At 37.4% G+C, this 21,927-nt stretch overlaps 1 protein-coding gene across 2 annotated transcripts in view; it reads right to left on the bottom strand.

Moving 5' to 3' along the window:
- Nucleotides 1-8,823: 8,823 nt before the first annotated feature.
- LOC140786262 (probable amino-acid acetyltransferase NAGS2, chloroplastic) overlaps nucleotides 8,824-21,927 on the bottom strand; it is a 48,174-nt gene continuing 35,070 nt past the window's right edge. The window contains exons 9-11 of one of the 2 annotated variants that reach the window (XR_012108588.1): nucleotides 10,123-10,195; nucleotides 9,518-9,576; nucleotides 9,045-9,186 (exon numbers count right to left, since the gene is read on the bottom strand). Coding sequence is in view for 1 of the 2 variants with exons in the window: in XM_073134559.1 (XP_072990660.1) it covers nucleotides 9,033-9,186; nucleotides 10,123-10,195 (227 nt within the window). In the remaining variant the exon portion in view is untranslated. Of the gene's footprint in view, nucleotides 9,187-9,517; nucleotides 9,577-10,122; nucleotides 10,196-21,927 lie in introns of both variants that reach the window. The other variant, XM_073134559.1, reaches the window with a different exon arrangement.

Raw genomic sequence — 21,927 nt, forward strand, 5'->3', positions numbered from 1 at the left:
CATTACCCCCACATTATCTTGTAGTATATAACTATTTTCTCATATTGCAGACATATAGAGTATTTTTAAGTTCACAATTATAATAAAAAAATATTACTTTAGAAAATTACTATTTTTTACTACTACTTTAATATATACTCAAAAATATTTTCATCATTTGGTTTAAAACATCACCAATTATCAATACAATTTTATTATTCTTCAATACTTTAATATCAACTTTATATCACATCAAATATAATTATTATTTTTATAGCAGTATTAAACTAAATATTAAAATAACTTATACCAGAAAACTTTATTTTTTATATATTAAAAAATAGAATAATTATATCTATTCCACCCTCATTCTACGAGTAAACATAGGTTAAGTAAACAACATTTAAGTAAACTAGATTTGTTTTTCAAACTTATTGAGTAAATAGGTGAGTTTCCAAATTGTTTGCAGAAATAAACTAAACAACTTATATTAAAAAGTAATTTACTATCAAAGTAACCAATTCTCTATATTGGATATTCTCTCTGTTGTTATCTACTATTAAATTGCTGACCTTGAGAGCGAATCGATTTTGGTAAAAGTAATTTAATCTGTTCTTCAAAATAATTTACAAATTCACCTTTTCTTCAATAAATTTTAAAAAGCAAACTTATTTGCAGAAAAGTTTCAAAGAATCCTAAGCATTAATTAAATGGAAATAGGAGTACTCTTATGTGACTAATCCACTTGGGATGATAGATTATGAGTTCGTAAATTAATTATAGACTAGAAAAAAAATAGTTAGTCATTTCAAATATAAATATATAGATAGACTAAAAACGCTAAATTTTTTTAATAAAAGACTATATATATATATATATAATGTTATAATAACAAATTGCCAATGATAGGAGAGCATGTCTTCTATCAAATGCCCGTGACTTCCGCTCAATTCTTTCTTTGTTAATTAATTGAGTTTTTGACCAAACTAGCACTGTTTAAATTTTAATTTATCAAAATAGATTATCGCCCAAACTTATTACTAAAAGGGGTCATATTAACTATAACCCTACTAAAAACGTTTACAAGTTGAGTGTTTTACTATTCCAAGTAAAACGCTAAACTATTCAAGAATTTTCCTTCTTAGTGGAAATGCTAAACAGCTAAGCGTTTATCTATATTAACTGGATTAACACATTGGTTAAATGCCGAGGTTAAGCATTAAAAAAATATTGTCCAGTTCGGCGGCGTTGGTAAAATGCTAATAACTTCAGCATTTTTATCAGGATTTCTATAGCCGAGAATTTCTTTTATGGTGCATGAAGGCAGTTGCAAAACTAGTTCACAGTAAGGAAGCACAGAAGAGTTCAGCAATTTTAGCAGGGTTTCTAAAACCCGACAGCTTGATTTCTGGTGCGTAAAGGCAGTTGAAAAGTAAACTCTTAAGAAGTGAGCATCTTAAATGGGAAACACTAAACTGGTCAGCGTTTCACTGTAATAAAATACTGAATAGTTCATAATTTTTAGCAAGGTTTTCAAAACCTGAGAGCTTGTTTTTTGACACATGAAGACAGTTGCAAAATAAGCACTAGTGGTAAGCATCTTAAAAAAGAAAATACTAAACTCATCAACGTCTCACAATAATGAAACGTTGAATTCATATTTTCGTTAAAGTGAGATGCTGAACCCTTCAGCGTCTTATGTGACTTTAACCCATACCCTAAGGGGTCTCTAGTCAACACTCCTCATCTCTTCACCATCAAGCCACCGCACTCCATTTTCTCTCCCTCACTCTCTCCGGCAATCCATCGACTTTTGCGAGCCCCGCCTCACTCTCTCCAGCGATCCATCGACTCCCATGGGCCTGCTCACTCTTTTCGGCGATCCATTGACTCCCACGGGCCCGTTCGCTCGATGATCCATCAACTCCCACCCCCACCCCACTCTCTCCAGCGATCCATCGACGACCGCGGCCTCGCCTCACTCTCTCTGGCGATCCGTTTCAAGGTAATAGTTTCTAAATAGGTGTTTGTTCACCTTATATATGAGTTGAAACTTGGATTTGCTTACTCTAATTTTATCAGATTAACTGAGATCTATGACCATTGTTGAATAATTTGAAGCATCATGTTATATTGGGCAAATGAATAGTGTGTAGATTGTCTTAGTTTGGCGGATGAAGTAACTGTGCCATCAGCTAACTCATTTGGATGGAACAGCTTAGCATTTAATTAGTTTGGTAGAATTTCTGTTTCTCCTAGACCATAAATAGTCATATACTACTACTAGTACTAGTTATACAATTGTTGCAATATCTGCATAACATGTGCAATGTCATATGTTACCATTCAGTGAAACTAGACTTTGATAGTACTACACTACTACCATTGATCTTATTACTTAAACTGGTGTCACTATCATTCATCCGCTGGTTGCTGTTAAAAGCAATGTAGTGTTAACTCTAACGATGAACTGCTAAATTCACTATGATAGCAAGGGCAACTTTGGGCCATGTGAAGTTGTGGACATTGTAGGAATTCTTGTAGTGTATAGTATCATGGTAATTTCAATAATCAACTGACACAATTATTATTATCCTTATACCAATTGTAACATGAGCTAACTGATTTCTATTGGCATTTACACTATATTTGGATAATACATTATAATTTTATGTAGTTGAGAATTTTTTTAAGACAATTTTATAATGTAGTAGGAAAAATTACAGTACCACCTATAACTTGTCAAATAGAAGAGATGCCAATAGCAGCCCGCGCAGTCGAGGGAAAATATTCACAATTCTACTGTAATTGGAATATTACGAAACCAGGGATGGTCGATCCATAGCTTTCGGATCTACGATTTTGGTATTTACGCCCTTCACAGATTATGACTGCAATTGGGGTAAAAATACGTAAAAATGAGGGGTGATGGTGGAAGTGACGGGTGGTGGTGATAATAAGGTTAGGGATAATAACGGCGATAAGGATAAAAGGGGAGAAAGGGTCGAGATCCCAAGGAGAAGGGAGGACTTGACAGACGAGGGAGGTTAAAAGATTACCGATATCGAGATAGCGCATGGCTAGGGTTTGAACGAATGGGAAGGGAGAATAGGGTAGAGAGACAAGAGAAAGGATAAAACTCAATATTCATTCATCATAATCTTTTTTATTATCGTTCACACCTTAAGAGGCTAACCAAACAAGCCAAAAATGACAATTATTAACCCTAAAAATAGTGAATTCTTGCCTATCACATTCAAAGGGGTCGTTCGAATACGTATTCTGCATTCTCTGTCGATGAGAACGTATGTAGGCGTTCGCACATGGGCATTTGAATTGGGTATGCGCATTCAAACACACAAATTGCGTTATCTATCGATATGAACGCCTGTAGGCATTCGAACGCACCCCCTCCCGCGTTCGAACGCGATTTATAAAATCCTTATTTTTCTAAAATAAATAACTAAACACAATAAGAAAAGACTCTCATAGGGTGTATCCATGCTCAAGACAACTTGGTAAAATCCGAATCACATCACTTATATGAATTTATTTTTAGAAATTGTCTCAGATGTTTATAACAATTACATGTATTTATGGTGGCAATATTATACAGTTGCAAGATGATATAGTAAACTACTAGGGTGAGTCAAAAAAAACTTGTTAAAGTGGATAGAAATTATAGTTATAATCAACTGGTCGAAAAAGTATCAAAAGCGACTAAAATTAGTATGCAGTAAAGTTTTCCAATGAGGAAAACTTCAGTTCATTAGAATTGATGATGATGATGATGTTGATGCTATGCTTAATATTATAGAACAACACCGAGGTATGTTGGAGGTCTATATTGAAGATACAACAATTGCTGACGAAGAAAACAATCATACTAATACACCAATTGAAGCTCCACTATATAACGAAGGACTCGGTCAACCAATTAATGGAGGTTCTACTCAACCAAGCCATGAAAGCACTAGTGAATCACTTGGAGCTGCTAGAATTAATGAAGATACTGATATAAGTAAGGCTGTAGTCAACCATCACATATATGTTTGGATGATTAATCTGTTAATACAACTATTGCACGCATTATTAAAGGTGAACAAAATGATGGTATGTTTTACAATATATTACAGGATAATGAACCGTTTGAAACATTTGATGAAAATGATATTGATGCATTGTTAGAGGGTGATTCAATTGATGGTGAGTCTAATGAAATTGTAGTCGATCCAATCAGTAGTTTTGACATGATGTGGCAATTGTATAATATAGAGAGGTATACTAGAGGTGGAATGATATTTATCAATAAGAAAGAATTGCAAATATATCTAAAGAGAAATACTATTAGCACACATCATTTATTCAAAGTTAAGCCTTCTAAATCTACTAGTTTATATATTAAGTGCAAACAAGAGGATGCATGTCAATAAAGCTTACAAGCAACATTAAGTAAGAGCTATAGAATGTGAGAAATTACTAAATATAATGGTTCACATACTTGCCTCAATCTTTTTTTAAATAAAAACCATCGTTAGTTGGATATAAAAGATTTGTCAGTAATGACACATCCATTAGTATTGCTCAGCTAAAAACTCACATTCTTGAAAAGTATTGCTATCAAATTTTACATTGAAAGGTTAGGAAGGTAAACAAAAAGCTATTAAAGATATATTTGGTGGTTGGGCCAATTCTTATAACAATTGCTATCATTCGTGCGTGAATTACAACATAAGAATCCAGGTACATTTGTGTTGTGGAAGAAAGTTCATTCATCTGAACCAAATATAGAGTTATTTAAACGTATGTTTTGGTTATTTGGTTTTTCTATTAAGAGATTTACGCATTAATGGCACACATCTCTATAAAAAATATAAATAGACTTTGCTTATTGTAGTCGCCACTGGCACAAATGGTGATGTGTTTCCTCTCGCATATACTATTGTCGAGAGTGAGACTGCTGATAGTTGGGGTTGGTTTCTTGCTTGCTTGTGTTCGTTGTACTTCAGAGGAAAAACATATGTCTAATTTTAAATCGTCACGCCGAAATAATAGCAGCAATTAATGATAAAAGAATTAGATGGACTAAGCCTTTAGCCTTTCACCGTTTTTGTCTCTAACATATGGTTAGTAACTTTAACAAGGAATTCCGAGATAGAGGCCTAAACAACTATATTATATGACTGCTTTGTAAAATAAGATTCTAAAGTTTAACTTTCACGCGGGCTGGATAGCTCAATGTAATGTAGATGTAAAAGAAATGGCTTGATAATATTTCGCTGGAAAAGTAGTCTTTAGCTTATGATGGTAGTTATCGATATTTAATAAAGTAATAAAAGGTGCACACAGTTTGCCAATAAAACCGTTGGTCGAAATGTCTTTTTATCTTGTAGTAGGTTTCTTATATACCAAACAGAAATTAAGAGATGAAGCAATGGCCAACCATCAAGATTTTACTCCTTCGATCACTACTGTGGTAAACTCTAGTCGGTTTGTCTACTCTAAGAGTTGAGCAAGATATAGTGTTTTTTTGGCTACTCATGAGAATTGATAATTTGTGCTTAGGTGTAGTGTATCATATATTCTGAAACACTACATTGTGCCAAAATATAAATTAATTTAACTATTCCAACAGATAGAGTTCATATTGTAAATCGATGAACTTGTAAAGCGCTGAGTAGTTCAGTATTTTTATACCGTAAAACGCTGAACTCTTCAGTGTTTTAAATAACTAACTATAAACACTAAAAACATCGTTAACTAAAGTGACTAAAGAAAAACGTTGAGATGTTTAGCGTTTCACTTTTCAAGGAATACGTTTATCTAGTTAGCATTTTTTTAAAAGGTAAAATGCTACAATTAATTTGATCCCTTTTAGTAATAAGTTTTAGCAATTGTCTATTTTAATAAATTAAATTTTAAACGTGCTAGTTTGGTCAAAAAAACTCTAATTAATCCATAGCTGAGTTTGCATCTCCTTTTACTCGAGGAAAAAATAACGGTCCTCATATTTTTGTACTTTTATTTGGCAGTTAACATCGTATGAATCTTTCAATGGTAATCATACGCGAAGGTCCTGAGATGTTTTAGTTATTGCGGTCATCTCGGAAGACTAAAATCTTTTTCCCATCCAACGTCAAATGTCTATGGCAGGAGAGAGTTTGACTAAACTGCTCCTCCTCTCAAACTTCCGTCTTAATATATATTTCAAATTTTAAATATAAAATTAAATGAGTTTAAAAGTAATTGTTTGGTTTAGCAACTCTCATTTAAACTATTTTTTAAATGTTTTTTAAATTTTTATATAAATTGTTGTTCAATAAATTTTAAACTCACCTAGTCACGGGGTAATCGGTCTTTTACACATGATATTACTTCTTCTTCTTTTCTTCCTCAACATAAAAAAAAAAAAAAAAACTATTACTCCATATTAAATCTTGGGTGAGCTTAATTTTGACAATTATAGATTAAACCTAAATAATTTAGTGAGATAAAAACATTTTTGTCTTTAAATGATGTTATACTAATTTAATTTCTCTTAATTTACTTAAAACTTAAACATAGTACCAAAGAAAAATCAAGGTATAATGCAATTAACCCTTTTTTTTATACCAAAACTTTCTTTTTTTCTAGAAAGAAAAGCAATAAAATAAAGGGAGCCATTTGGGTCGCTATTCGAATTTCATATTTAATTTTCTTCTTTTCTTTTCGCTCTCGGGGATACGTCAGTAAACGGTATCAACGCGTTTTGGTATATATCAATAATAACCCCGACCCGCTAAGCTTCGTTCCGATGGAAACTTCCGCCCTCTTATCCCATCCTCCTCTCCTATAAGATCTTCCCAAATCCATACCCTTCTCTCTCTCTCTCTCTCTCTCTCTCTCTCTCTCTCTCTCTCTCTCGCCGGCGATTACAAGATGAGCTACTATAACCAGCCCCCTGTCGGCGTACCGCCTCCCCAAGGTATGCATACAGGAGACATCCACTCCATTCTCTCTCTCTCTCTCTCTCTCTCTCTCTCTCTCTCTCTATCCCTCCTAAGGTTCTGTGGAAGTTTTAGATCTGAGGCGATGGTTGTTTCTAGGGTTTCTGATGTAGTTTTTTTGTTCGTGTTATACGGATTAGGTTATCCTTCTGAGGGATACGCGAAGGACAGTTATCCGCCCCCGGGATACCCGCCACAGGGCTACCCGCCTCAGGGCTACGCACCGCAGCCGGGATACCCTCCTCCGCAGGCGTATCCGCAGCAGGGTTACCCTCCGCCGTACGCCCAGCAGCCGCCGCCGCAGAAAAACAATGGCCCGTCCTTCATGGAGGGATGGTAATCCATCTCTCTCTCTCTCTCTCTCTCTCTCTCTCTCTCTCTCTCTCTAGTTTTAGGATGCGCGCGATAGCCTATCGTGCGCTCCGCCTTGGGGTTGGGAGACTCCTCGGCCTCCCCGCTGCGCCTCGGCGGCATTCGCGCCGTCGTCTCGTGGCTGGATCGCCTCGTTGGCGTCGCCGGCGCACGGTAACTCAACGCTGGGATATTTCCTCTTATCGTGCGCTGGACGGCTCTTTGGACGTGAGATCCGCCAATCATTTCGTTGGACGACAGCCCGATTTCTGACATGGCAACTACCACTTCATTCATTACCAGGAAAAAAAATATATACCCCTTCTCATATTCCCAATATATTCTCTTTTAGTCAATTATTGCGCTATATTTTATTTAGGCCTAATTGTTGACTAGTGCTTACTTATTTGGTTTATCTATAACTTAAACTTATTATTATTATTATTATTATCATAATAAAAGGATAATTCTATTTAGATCCACCCTATATTATTAACTCCTAAAGTAAGAAAAATATTTATATATACTCTCTTGAACTTAAGAAAAATGTAATTGTGCAGATCTCTAAACTAAAAGAGATATAGTTAGTAGGTGTAAGTGAATTTATCCTTAGAAATATACTCACGTTTTGCACCTACTTAGGATTCTGAGTCGAGTATGTGATTTTCCTTTGTAATTTTCTCATAGATGTTTTTACTTTCTATGCTTCTATAATTCACAGCTTAGCTGCCCTTTGCTGCTGCTGCGTGTTGGAGGCGTGCTTCTGAGATGAGGAGAGCATCATCACATCTCACGTGCACGCGCATATGCTTTGGTTGGAAAATGATCTCATTGTGTTTGTGGATTCCTCAGCTTGGTTTTAGTGCGATTCCATTCTCCTTTTAATTTCTCTCTTTTGTCTTGCTTGACTTTTATTCTGGAAAGAATCTTGAAATGGATGATGTACTTGTTCGGTTCCAGACTGGTGCTTGGAATCTCGGTATGTTCTCTAATTGATAGTTGGTTGGGAATATTTCAAGCAGTGGGTACCGTTTGTTTCTTGTTCATGTTCATGCACGTTGCAACTTGGTTGGAAAAGTAATTGATTGCCGAGCTGGCGTTAGGATTTGGAGTTAGTAGTTCGGACTTGTTCTAATGGAGGTGTTACAGAGTGTGCATAGGCTGTAGCAATAATGGTTGGAGATATTTCTATACTTCCAACCATCAGTAGCGCTCCGAATCTTTAGTTAGGCTACTTACTTTCTGGGATTCATGGCTGATTGAAGGTTTAACAATCCCTTGATGTTACATAATCTTTAGTTTAATAGATACTTAAAATTCATCGGATAAAGCTCCATCGGTGCCAAATTCTCGGTAGAAATTTCTCATTTATCATCAACCACATTTATATTTAGGAACCTTTTGAATTAATCAGGGTGAACCACTTCAACTTATGGCTTAAGAATGATAATGACCTTGAACTACTAGATTCTCTCTGCAGAACAAGCTTAAATAGTGAAATCTCATATTGCCTTGCTGGGAAAGAAGAATTCAACTCATTTCAAAATGTTATTTTTCTTCAATGCTAATATGCCGGTTTACTAACAATGAAGATTTACATAATGCAGAAAGATTGTTCTATGGACGATACAATACCGCTATATATTTACATTTAACTCTAAGATGCAATTGGGCATTGTAAACCGAACGGATATAACAGTCAAATATGGTGTACTCTTATCTAATGGCAAAGTCGTTGACAGGACTACCACCATGCTCGGGTTGCAGCTTCTTGACATAACATTTTGACCCATGTGAAAGATTTATTATTTTTCTTCTTTCCAATGGGACGGACTCGATTGAACACTCTGAGAAGCCACGCCTCACAAACCTGTAACATAAAAGCTACAATCAACAGCATGCTTGATATGTGGTTTTTTCTCCTTAAACAGTTGATGACTTTCCATTCTCCGAACTACCATAGGGATTTATTACTCCATTCTGCATCACAAGTGATAATCCATTCTGGATGTACAAGGATCAGTAAAAAGATGGTGCTCTCTTCAGGTTTAGTTCTGAAATGCTTGTGCTTATTTAATGCAAAATGTTTTTATATTTTCTCCAGTGTTTCATGCTAGTGCACTTGCAAAGCTCTATACACTTTAAAAGAAAAAAAATAATAAAAGTAAAAAAATGTAACAGAAAGAGTATGAAATCCTTACTTGAAGATGCCCACTATGGAAACACAGTGAATACAAGCTTCTGTTGTTCATTGCAAAATCTGCAGATATTTATTTGCAAAACACTGGAGATAATTACGTGGTATTCTCATCTAATTTCTGGTCTGCCCCGTCTTAACTAATGAGATGCATAAAGCTAAGGAGTAAGTATTTGTAAGGTTTAAATAGCCTTCAACTGAGTTTCTCAGAAGCTTCACTCTAAATCTCTCTTCTTTGATGGACATTAAATATCACAACATATGTGAGTCCCATATTGCAGGTTCTTACACATTCAAGCCACATGAGAATGGTTTACTATTATAGTCCACGCTAACATCCTATTAGGAATTATAAGCTGAAAAATGAAATAAGACTTAAGGAGGAACAAAAAAGCATATACTCCAACTCACTTGCATAGAAAATTTTCAAGTGGATGTAAAAGCCAATGATTAACAAAAGAGATATGGAAATTGCACAATAATTGAGCTATGTAAACATCATTGGACTATAAAACACTGACGTACAGATTAATTAGTTGACTGTAGTATTGAGTCTCACAGGAAAATCTAAACAGTAATATATTTAATTTCTAACGGAATGATACATACCAGTCCACAGAACGAGTTGTAAGCAGAAAAAGTTTATCTAGTCCAAGAGATGATGCCTTTTTCTCAACATAATCTGCAGATATATGAAAAATCAGGTTTTAAAATAAAGTGATGAAAATATTCACTTGTATATACCAACAATATTAGCGCATTATCTAGACTTTCTTGTTAAAACTTGCATCTAACAAAATTACCAAGACAAAAAATTAAAAAATAGTAATTATTAAAACAGGGACCATATGAACGTAACAAAATTGTGATATTTTTATGGGTGGTAGCCTCAAAAGTTAGGATTCTAATAGATTTAGCTTGATGTGAATCGAATGTCAGGACAAAAATCTCTCCGTTTATTTATTCTTTCCATTGTACAATTAAGAAGTATTAGTAAGGCTTCGTGTATCTCAAACGTATTGAGGTGCATGGCCGGTCATGATTCCGATTTTGAATTTTGCCAGGATAACTTTTGGAGAAAGATGATGACTAAGATTTAGAAGCTCAAAAAGATTTTACGATTATAATCTACTCCTATGAAAATAAAAAACAATATAACGGCTACAATAAAATGGTAAATGCAATAATAATAAATTGGCTAAACTCAATAATATTTCAATGCTTAAATGCTTAAAATTCCAAAAATCGATATTGGGATCGAGATTGACCGTCCGAATAAACGATACGTATTAGCCGCATTGACCATATTGGCCGTATCGGCTGCCTGTATCGGATCATACTATTTTAAAATAAAATTCTAAATATTATTTAAAAATGTTGACAAATTTCTAAAAATTTAGAAAAAATTATAAGAAATTAAGATATAATAATTACTCACATATAAAGCCTAAAAAGTAAAAATCTCTCTTCCTCCCTCTCTTCTTTCCTATCCCTCTAACTGTTAAGTATAAAGTATCCATTCTTTCTCACACTCTTTTTATCTTTCTCTCTTTCCCTCTAACTGATAGTCTTTTAGAAAAAAATCCGGATCCGAATGAGTATGATACGATCTCCCCTTAGGCCAAGGCTCGATCTATCCTGATTTTTAGATCTTGATAGGATCTGATACGGAACTATGAAAATAGATTCCGAAAGATGCAGCCGTCCGATCGACGTGAAATTTTGATATATTGAAGCCCTGGATATGAGATTTACAAAAAATCTAGTTTCAGCGAATCGAACGGTGGAATCTCTAAATATCGTTCGATTAGTAGCCGAATGTCAGGAAGTCCTTTGGATCCTCGGATGGAGGCACGAGATCCTAGGTGATGATGGATGGTGGTGGACCGACGATAATGGGGTGGCACCGGTGAATACATGGAGGTGGAAGGGTTATGAGTGATGGTAGGGGTTAGGGCAAGGTGATAAATTGGAAGAAGGGGCAGGAGTGGGCTGCCCTAAGAGACTAGGGTGATTGGCCAGTCGAGGGAGGCTAGAAGCGGCGACGCCGAGGAACGAGAGAAAATGAAGGAGGCTAGGGCAAAACTCAATTCATTCAATAATGATTTCATGGTTGCCATCCACACCTTTAGAGGCTAACCAAACAATTCAAAATTGACAATTATTAGCCCTAAAACAATAGATTTTCGCCGATCGCGTTCGAACACACTCGATCGCATTCGAACACACATTTTGCATTCTCTTTATGTGTGAACGCGATGCAGGCATTTGCAGGCGCGTTCGAACGCACATTCCACTCTCTGTATGTGCGAACCTAATGCAGGCATTCACAAACGCGTTCGAACGCACTCCACCCGTGTTCGAACGCGACATACAGAAAGCTTATTTTTCTATGAATTAAACACTAAAACAAGAATAAAAGACACCCCTAAAGTGTATCCATGCTCGAGACGACTTCAGTGAAGTCCGAATCGTATCAATCCACCACGCTTTCGCAACCTTGTCCTCAAGGTGTAGAATTAGGGAAGCAATCATTGAACTCTAACTCAAGCTCCTCCATGACTTTATCCTCTGCATTGGTTCCCTACATATCTAAAAATAGAGGAAGGGTTGGTGCGGTAGACATGACTATTTTCAATGCTTCAAAAGCCTCCGTCACCTTGCCCGTCCATTGAAACCCTCCTTTTCTGAATAAGGAGGTCAGCGAGGCAGCAATCTTGCTGTAGTTGGCAACGAATCATCGATAGCACCCCGTCAACCCAAAGAATCCCCTCAATTCCCGCTGATTATTGGAAGTCGGCCAGTCCACCATATTTTTGATCTTGCTAGGATCGGCTTCCACTCCTCTCGCTAAGATTATATGACCCAAGTACTCCACTCGTGGCTTACCCCATAGACACTTGCTCATCTTGACTTTTAACTAGTTTTATCTCAAGATATTCAACACCTCACGCACATGCCGCAAGTGCTCGCTCCAATTCCTGTTATACACTAGAATATCATCAAAGGAGCCGAGCATGTACCGACGCAAGAGCGGGCGAAAAAGATCATTCATCAACCCTTGGAAGCTAGCCGGTACATTGGTGAGCCCAAACGACATGACTCGAAACTCATAGTGGCCATCGTGAGTTCGAAACATCGTTTTGTGCACATCTTTCGGGTTGACGCGGATTAGATGGTACCCCGCTCTTAAGTCTAGTTTGCTAAAGTAAGCCGACCCTGTAAGTTCATCCAGTAACTGCTCGATTACCGGTATTGGGTACCGGTCTTTGACGGTGATCGCATTCAAGGCTTGATAGTCAACGCAAAACCGCCAACTTCCGTCTTTCTTCCGAACCAGTAGCACTGGCAATGAGTAAGCACTTCTATTCGGTTGAATAATCCATTGCTCCAGCATTTCCATCACCAATTTGCTAAACTCCTTCTAGACATGTGGGTACCGATATGGCTAAACATTTGTCGGTTCAGTCCCTGGAATGATCTGAATACGATGGTCGTGCCGACAGGTCAGCGACAATCCTCGGGGCTCCTCGAAGAGATCCTTGAATTCCTGCAACAACTCTTGCATGTCAGCGGATGTCCCTTGATGGTGGACGTTCTGGTTCATAACAGCCATTTGCAAGAGTAGAGCTTGGTCCCCTGCACATGAAAGTCAAAATAATGGTTCCAACGTCGGCCCTTGCCGCGGTTGGTTTCCATCGAGCAGCATTTTTTGACCATTCCTTCGAAATGTAAGTGTGAGGTTTGAAAAATCAAATGTTATGGGCCCCAAGCTTTGAAGCCATTGGGTCACCAAGATAATATCGGCACCTCGCAAGGCCAACAGATAAAAATCCAATGTGAAAGTTTGGCCTTGCACCTTCAATTCCACACCTCCACAAATGAAATCTGCCCGCAATATGGTGCCATCTCCAATTGTCACATTAAACACGTCTGTGGGTTCCGACTCGAGCCCAATCTTCCTAATAAGCCTCTTGTTCATGAAGTTGTGGGTGGACCCGGTGTCGATCAAGATACTCACTGTGGTTATCTTGATTACACTGTTCACCCGCAAAGTCTTTGGCGCGGCTATCCCTGAATAGGCGTGGAGGAAGAACATAAGCCTTTGGCTCTTCGCTCCACTTGAGCTGGTGTGAGTGCTCGACTTGAACCACTAGGTGCATACTTCACATCGTGGGAGGGCTTCAGGGGTGCTCGAGCAGGCACCATTGCAGCAACGACTCTTGGTACGCCGATAACATTTCCTACCGTTATGGTTGGATAAGCGGGATTGCGACTTCCTTGGCTCGTCCAGTTTTGTTTGAGGTGCAACTTCATGGCTCGATGTTTGTCTTCCATGAGTACTGCATCTTCGAAGGCCTCCTTTAAGGCTCTAGGCTTTAAAGCCCTCACGTCGGCTTGTATGTCTCCCCGTAGCCCGGAGATGAAGGTGCTGCAAAGTTGTTGATCCGTCCATGGAGGTTGGCATCGGCTACTTACCCTCTCAAATTCTTCTTCGTATGCCCCAACCGTGGTCCTTTGCACTGTCTTTGAGAGGAGAGCATTAATGTCTTCATACCCCAACGCTCCAAATCACCACGTGATATCGACGCAAAAGTCGACCCAAGTTTCAATCGTCACATGGGCATTGTCTGCTCGAAACTAATGAAGAGCCGCATCTTAAAGGTGGAAGCTCGCAAATGTCACCTTATATTCTTCCGCTGACCCTGGTACGCGAAGAATTGTTCCGCTCTATACAACCAATCGATCAGATCACCACCTTTGAACTTGGGAAATTTGAGACACATGATTTCCGCACGGATACTGTTGTCTCGATCCGGATCATATCCCAATCCTTGCCTAACCGGAGGAGGATGCACCATGTATGGTTGATGATCCCTCTTTCGATTTTGGTTAACTCGACGCGGCTCCGGTTTGTATTGCCCCGCCCAAGGATCTAGATCTCCAAGACAATCTCTATAGTGGTTCACTCGTCGAATGGGCTCACTTGCAACTGAGCCTGGTGGAACCATCCTAGCTTGTCTCTGCCCATAGGGTGGTGGCAGGAGAGGCTCTTGTGATTGCGAATTCTGAACCGGTGGCGACGGTTTCATAGGGATGGACTCGCATCGTGGGGTCGATGATGCATTTCCATTCGCCATGGCTTCCCTTGTCGCTCGTAATTCTCGCATCATCTCCATCATCATCTGGTTGTTGATGGCCATTTGTTCAGAAAGAGACTCAAGCATGGCTTGAATGCTAAGCTCTTCCATATTTAGTTTTGGTCAGGCGGTTCAGCGGGCGGAAGTTCCCGCAACCGTTTCCCCCTTTTCAATTGGGAAAATCTCGTCTTCCTCATCTTGCCGTGCAGCCATGGCTCTGGTTGTCGTCATAGGAATCGCGTGTCCAAAGAACGATGGCTCTGATACCAAATTGATACGATCTCCCCGTATGCCAAAGCTCGATCTATCCCGATTTTCAGATCTGGACAAGATCTGACACGAAACTTTGAAAATAGATCCCGAAAGATGCAACCGTCGAATCGACGTGAAATTTTGATATGTTGGAACCCTGGAAACGGGCTTTCCAACAAATCTAGTTGCAGATGAATTGGACGGTGGAATCTCTAAATATCATCCGATTAGTAGCCAGACGTCAGGAAATCTTTTGAATCCGTGGATGGAGGCACGAGATCCTAGGTGATGATGGATGGTGGTGGACCGACGGTAATGGGGTGCCACCAGTAAATACGTGGAGGTGGAAGGTTTATGAGTGATGGTAGGGGTTAGGGCAAGGTGATAGATAAATTTAAAAAAGGGGAAGGAGTGGGCTGCCCCTAATAGACTAGGGTGATTGGCCGGTCGAGGGAGGCTAGAAGTGGCGACACCGGGGAACGAGAGAAGATGAAAGAGGCTAGGGCAAAACTCAATTCACTCAATAATAATTCCATGGTTGCCATCCACACCTTTAGAGGCCAACCAAACAATTCAAAAATGACAATTATTAAACCTAAAACAGTAGATTTTCGCCAACCACATTCGAACGCGTCCGACCGCACATTTTGCGTTCTCTGTATGTGTGAACGCGATGCAAGCGCGTTCAAATGCACAATTCACACTCTGTATGTGTGAACTTGATGCAGGCGTTCACAAACGTGTTCGAACACATTCCACCCGCCCGCGTTCGAACGCGACATACATAAAACTTATTTTTCTATGAATTAAACACTAAAACAAGAATAAAAGATGCCCCTAAACTGTATCCATGCTCGAGACGACTTCGGTGAAGCCCGAATCGTATCAGGGTAGAGCTAATTTTATCGAATACATATTCAAATAACAATTATTCGTTTATTCGCCTAATAAATACCCAACTCAATAACCCTACTCTCTATATTGACTAAGATCTCCCCCAAATCCCCAAATGTGAAATTCGTAGCCGCCTCCAACTCTAACCCTCCTTGCCTTCACCGATCACCTTCCCGGTCGTGGCGTCGCAACGTCACCTCCTCTTGTCCTCTCTCGAGCTCGGTGACATACAAAGCTCCACCTCCTCCGGTCCCTTTTCGAGCTCGGCAACACCAAGCTCCATCTCCTTCAGTCCTCCCTCCTCGAGTTAAGCATCACCAACCTCTACCTCCTCCTGTCCATCCTCTTCGAGCTAAGCGTCACCAAGCTTCGCCAAGTCTCCAGCATCACCATGCTTTTCATCTCCTTGTAAGCAATTCATCAGGGAGATAGATTGTGGTGATTGGTTCTTCTCAGCCTAGCTACTAAATTAACATATACTCTTATATATTCTTCCAGCTTTCTTATGCTTTTTCTTTTTTAACAATGGACACTTAGGCTTTATTCTCACACAAATGGCCCCTCAACTACAAAATTAAAATAGGAAAGTAAGTAGATATACTAATAGTATATGATAAAACCCAGCCATTTATATGTGACTTTCTGAAGACAAAATGCCCTCACCAGCTCACCCTCATTCGACAGTATGAAATCTAAAGTAAGAAAGATAGAGGTTGGACATTTGAATATTAAGTAGCATTTTAGATCAACTTTGTTTGTTCTCTGCAAAGCAACTCCATCGAGGTGCTACATTACAATTAAGGCCAGGTGAGCATGTCAAATTTGTAAACCTTTATTGTTAAGAGTACAAAATGTAAAAAGAACTATTCTTAATAGCATAAATTTTAAGACTAGTTAACTTAGTATTTCAGTCTGTCAAAATATCTCAAATTCAAGAGTGACGAAAAGTGACAGAATATAAAGTGTAAAATTTATTGTTCTCTAATAACTTAACGCTTTAGAGTAGCTAGTGAGAGTAAATATATATTTGCTAAATGGTCTTTTAAGACTAATGAATTGATAGTTCTCTAATAATTTTAAAATTCAGGTAGTGCCTTCACCAAGAGAACAAGATTTAATGTAGTTTGACTCGTACCTTTTCTTAAGCATGCTTTCAAGCTTATCACAACATGTTTTAGCATCATCATCTAACATGTCTTCAGCTATTGCTTGGTTTACAACATCAGCTAGCTCTTCACATACTAATTGCCTCTATTTGTACATTTTGCAGCTAGTTTTTTTCTCTCCTCGTTTGATATTTTTTGCAACTTGGAAGAATAATTAGTTTTAAAAAATTGTTAGACTAGTAAGAATGTTTTTATATTTAATGTATTCTCACTTTTATGCTTTGACCTTTAATGTTTTAGCTGTAATTATTTTTAATATTCATGTTTAGGAATCAATGGCATCTACAAGTGCATTAGTTCAAGGTGACACCTCAAGTAGTGTTTTTAATAATGATAGAACAAAGATGAAAAAATTGACATCAGATGTCTAGAATAATTTTGAAAAAATTGAAGAGATAGAAGTAATTGACGAAAAAACAGTTCGCAAGTATAAGGTAATATGTAAATCTTGTCGAAAACAATTTAGAGGGAAAGTTCTATGGGAACATCACACTTGAGGAACTATTATAAAAATAAACATAGTTGAGATAGAATGCAAATGGTACTCAATCTCACAAAAGTTAGAGAAGATGAAATTTTAGAGTCATACAAATATGATGAAGAAATAAGTCAAAGGAAACTTATCATGACAATAGTAATGCATGAATATCTATTGTAGAGCATGAATATTTTATTGACTTTATAAAATCTCTATGGCCTATTTTTCCAATAAAGTCATGGATTACTATTAAAAAAAGAGATCTTAAAATTATATGTTGAGCAAAAGAAAATTTTATATAATATGTTTGCTTCACTTTCATATCGTATGAGTGCTACCTTAGATCTCTAGACTTCTAAATAAAATAAAGGGTATTTGTGTGTTACAATATATTTCATTAATGATTATTGGAGTATTTAGAAAAGAATCATAAATTTTATGCATTTAGAAGGAAGACATACATGATTGAATCTATGTCAAGTATTTCTAAAGAATATAATTGATTAGAATATTGACATGAAACTCTTTTTATTAACTTTAGATAATGATCAGGCTAATGATGTTTGTGTTAGAGATGTGGTTACTCGGTTGAATGGACAACAAGCTCTAATTTGTGATGGCATATTTTTTCATGTTAAATGTGCCACATATTATTAATTTAGTTGTGTAAGATGGTTTGAAGAAAATAAAAGATGCAGTAGAGAATATTCTTCATATCATTATAATTCTTAAAAATTCACCTTTGCAATAGGAGTTTATCAAAAAATCAAGAGAATGCAATTTAGATACAAATAAGTCTCTTTCAATTGATGTATCTACAAGATAGAATTCTACCTATTTGATGATTAAAGATGTTATATATTATAGCAATGCATTTAAGAGACTTTATTGTGCTGATCCAATTAAATTTGTAGCATGTCTAACAAATAATCAATGGGAGAAAGCGACAGTTTTATGCAAATGTTTGAAAACCTTCCATACTATAACTGAATTTCTTTCAGGAACTTCATATCCAGCCGTTAACTTGTTTTTCAAAGAATTCTATGCTATTAGGTTGCAAATTAAAGAATGGTGCAAAAGTTTTGATGAACTTGTTTTTTTTATGACAACATCAATGCAAGATAAATTTGATAAGTATTGGAAGGAATGCAATCTTATACTAGCAGTGGCTTCATTTTTGGATTCTCGATACAAGATGAAACTTATGGTGTATTACTTTTCTAAAATTTATCCTCTTGGTGGTGATAAGGAACTTGAGAAAGTTTGTGAAGTCATAAGAAATTTGTATAATGAATATGTATCCAAATTTTCTTCTCCGTCCAATCCAAGTGTGAATATAAATAATAGCCAAGTGTTGCAGAATGGTACAGTTGATCTTGATGTTGATGAAGATTGTCAACAACAATTTATTAAGACAGATTTGGATCAATATATTGAGGATGCCTCACTTTTATGGCAACGTAATGAAAGTAAATTTTATTTATTATCTTGGTAGAAGACAGAAAGTAGTGGAAAGTATCATATACGGTCACGAGTTGCCGTGATATATTAGCAATTCCAATCGCCACAATTGCATCTGAATTTGCATGTAGTACAGGTGGCCGAGTAGTTGATGCTTATCGTAGCAAGTTGAATCCCGAATCGGTGGAAGCTTTAGTATACACTTAAGATTGGATAAGATCTACAAGAAAAGATAATGATTATAATATTTAATAGCATTTTATAAAATAGTTGTTTACTAATTTTAATATACTTTGTCTTATTAGGACAAGTAGCATCAATTGTTCAGGATGTTGAACATATAAAGTTGTTGATTTACAATAATTGGTTCCATCTTTAACTTCACTAGATTAAAAGGGGAGTAATCACATTGTAAGTATTTTTCACTTTATATTAGGAACCAAAAGATGGCTTTATTTCCTTATGTTCCATTATAATCCCAATTTCATTCATTTAATATAGCCTTACTGACATAAGAGGTGTCATTTGTAGTTAACCTGTTATGAAGGTAGAAATCATCATATAAAATACTTGAGAAATAGCAATAGAAAAGAAAATGGGAAGTTTGTGATGATTTGTAAATCTTTTCTTCTGGGTAGTCAATAGGAGCATAGGAGAAACAGTCAACCAGGAACAATAGGAGGATAATTAATTCCATCACAAATTTTGGGCTCCTAGAATATGGCATAAACAGAAGGGAAAGAGCAAGACAGAGGAACAGCCTATAAAAACAAAATGGTCCCTCAATAGCCAGACATCCATAATATTAGAATAAATCATTCCTTTCTAGTAGACTTACCAACGGATATATAGTGCAATGATGGCCATGCCAATCGACATGTAATGGTCAGCACGAGTTTTATATATGTACTTTAATGTTTATATTTAAAAAATAATTTGGGATGTTTTCTATCTAGATACAGCCTTTTGATACCAGATTTATGAAAAACTCTTTAAAATGCAGGAATTAAAAGGAAATTTTGATTTCCCTCAAAATTTTCCCCAAATTTCAAGAAAATCAAATTAATGTCGCATTCATTTAAATTGAATCAAAATTAGTATAGACACATGTTACATTAATTCCATATGAGTTGATTTGAACCAAATTTTACAAAATTTAGCTAAAATTTCAGCATAATTAAATTCTCCCAAAATTTTCCCAAAATTCAAAGAATCCGAAATTAATGTCAAATTAGGTCAAAATCGATATAGAAACATGTTAAATTGATTACATTCAGCTAAGTTTTAGTTTTAACTATTAAACTATCGTTAATTAATGAATGTATCAATCATATTATGAATTGAATCATATTTCTACTTAACTATTATTATCTTTAATAAAATACGTCATTTACAATATTATCTAAGGATAAAAATATGTAAACTTTAATACATATATTTAAACAAAAAACTAGGGATTGACGTGTCGAAAACACCAAAAACATCTCTAAATACCTTAGGAATAGAAATGTGTCCAACTGGCATACCCAGTGCCAACCAAGGATTGGCATGGCACATGCCATTGGCACAACTATCATAAATTGATAGATATAGTGATCCTCCAATTCAACAACTTCAATATCTTCCACATACCTTTCCAATGAAACCACTAAATGTCTTACCTATTTGATAAAGAAGTCCAAGAAGTTGATAAGACCAGATGAGTCTTGCTGTCTTACACTATGAATAAGATGGCTATAGCACCTCTAAACGAGCTATAGATGTTACCTAACCCAACACAAACAATCAAAATAGAGGGGTGGCTACTGATGGCAAGGAGGAGCAGGCCAACAGAATGCCGGGGGGACAACGGAGGAAAAGATGAAGTCAAAAAAATAGGGAGGTCAACGAGAATGCGCACAACCCAAGGTTGGTCGGCTAGGGTGGCTGACGGCGACGAAAAACCCCCTCCAAGGCCGGCGGTCATGGAGGTTGCCACTAGAACCCACCAAGCCACAAGAGCCACAATAGACGGTACCAAAAGCTTCGCCTCGCAAAGAGAAAACTTTCCCTCCAGTTGGGGAAGGGAGACATCGGCGAGAATGGCCAAAAGAAGGTTCGCAAACCGACGAGTAGAGGATACCATGCGTAGCCTCAACCGAGAGAACCAACCACCCATTGAGGGTACCTATGGCAAGGGGACAACAAGAGGATGCTCCCTAGATCAGCGCGGCACCAACATGAGGTCGTCGATTGGCCAATTTCCCAATGGGATCGCAAGGAGGATGGAGTAGGGGAAATGCTCCTAGGAATTAACTACACAAGATGGGGGAGGACTCACCGACGATGCTCTAGAGCATGAGAAGAGAAAATGGAGAGAGTGGCGACTGTGAAGTGAGGGAGGAAAGAAAAGAAAAGGAAGGGGGAGAGAAAAGAAAATGGCGGTAGTGAAAGATTGCATCCAAGCATGGATCCAACAAGGGAAGAAGGAGAACGACGAAGGCAGTGAGAAGCATTGGATGGGAGCGAAAGTGGCGTGGAATAGCAGCTGCGGGGGCGTAGAGTTGAGCGCCAGTGGCGTGCATACATCGAGAGGAGGGAGAAATGGTAGCAAGGAGGCACGAGGGATCTGACTTTAGGGAGGAGGAAGAAAGAGGGGGAATGAGAAAGAGCAAGTGCTCCCCTCCCCTAGCCGCGGGCTAGGGGAAGGGAGAGGGAAGCCTTGCCAGTTTAGATCTCTGAAAAACCTAGCAATGATACTAAATTAGATAACTAACCGAGCTAGAAACTTAAGTTATTTGGTAATCTACCAACAATGTATAATATATTTTAACAAGCTTAAATAATTACATTTTCAGTTAAAACCTGTCCTATATGCTTATGATCTTACTATCGTAAATGTCTCTGAAAGTATCATTTTTGATATTTTAAATTTACTTAGTACCTACATATTTTGTATGTGATAAGTGATAACCATCTTTGTATATAAAACACACAGACCAGGTGTGTACTTGCCTACTGCATTGGTACTTTGTAACCCATT

The sequence above is a fragment of the Typha latifolia genome, chromosome 4 (genome assembly GCF_019914945.1).
Source record: "Typha latifolia isolate L0001 chromosome 4, TyphaL0001v2, whole genome shotgun sequence".
Lineage (NCBI taxonomy): Eukaryota > Viridiplantae > Streptophyta > Magnoliopsida > Poales > Typhaceae > Typha > Typha latifolia.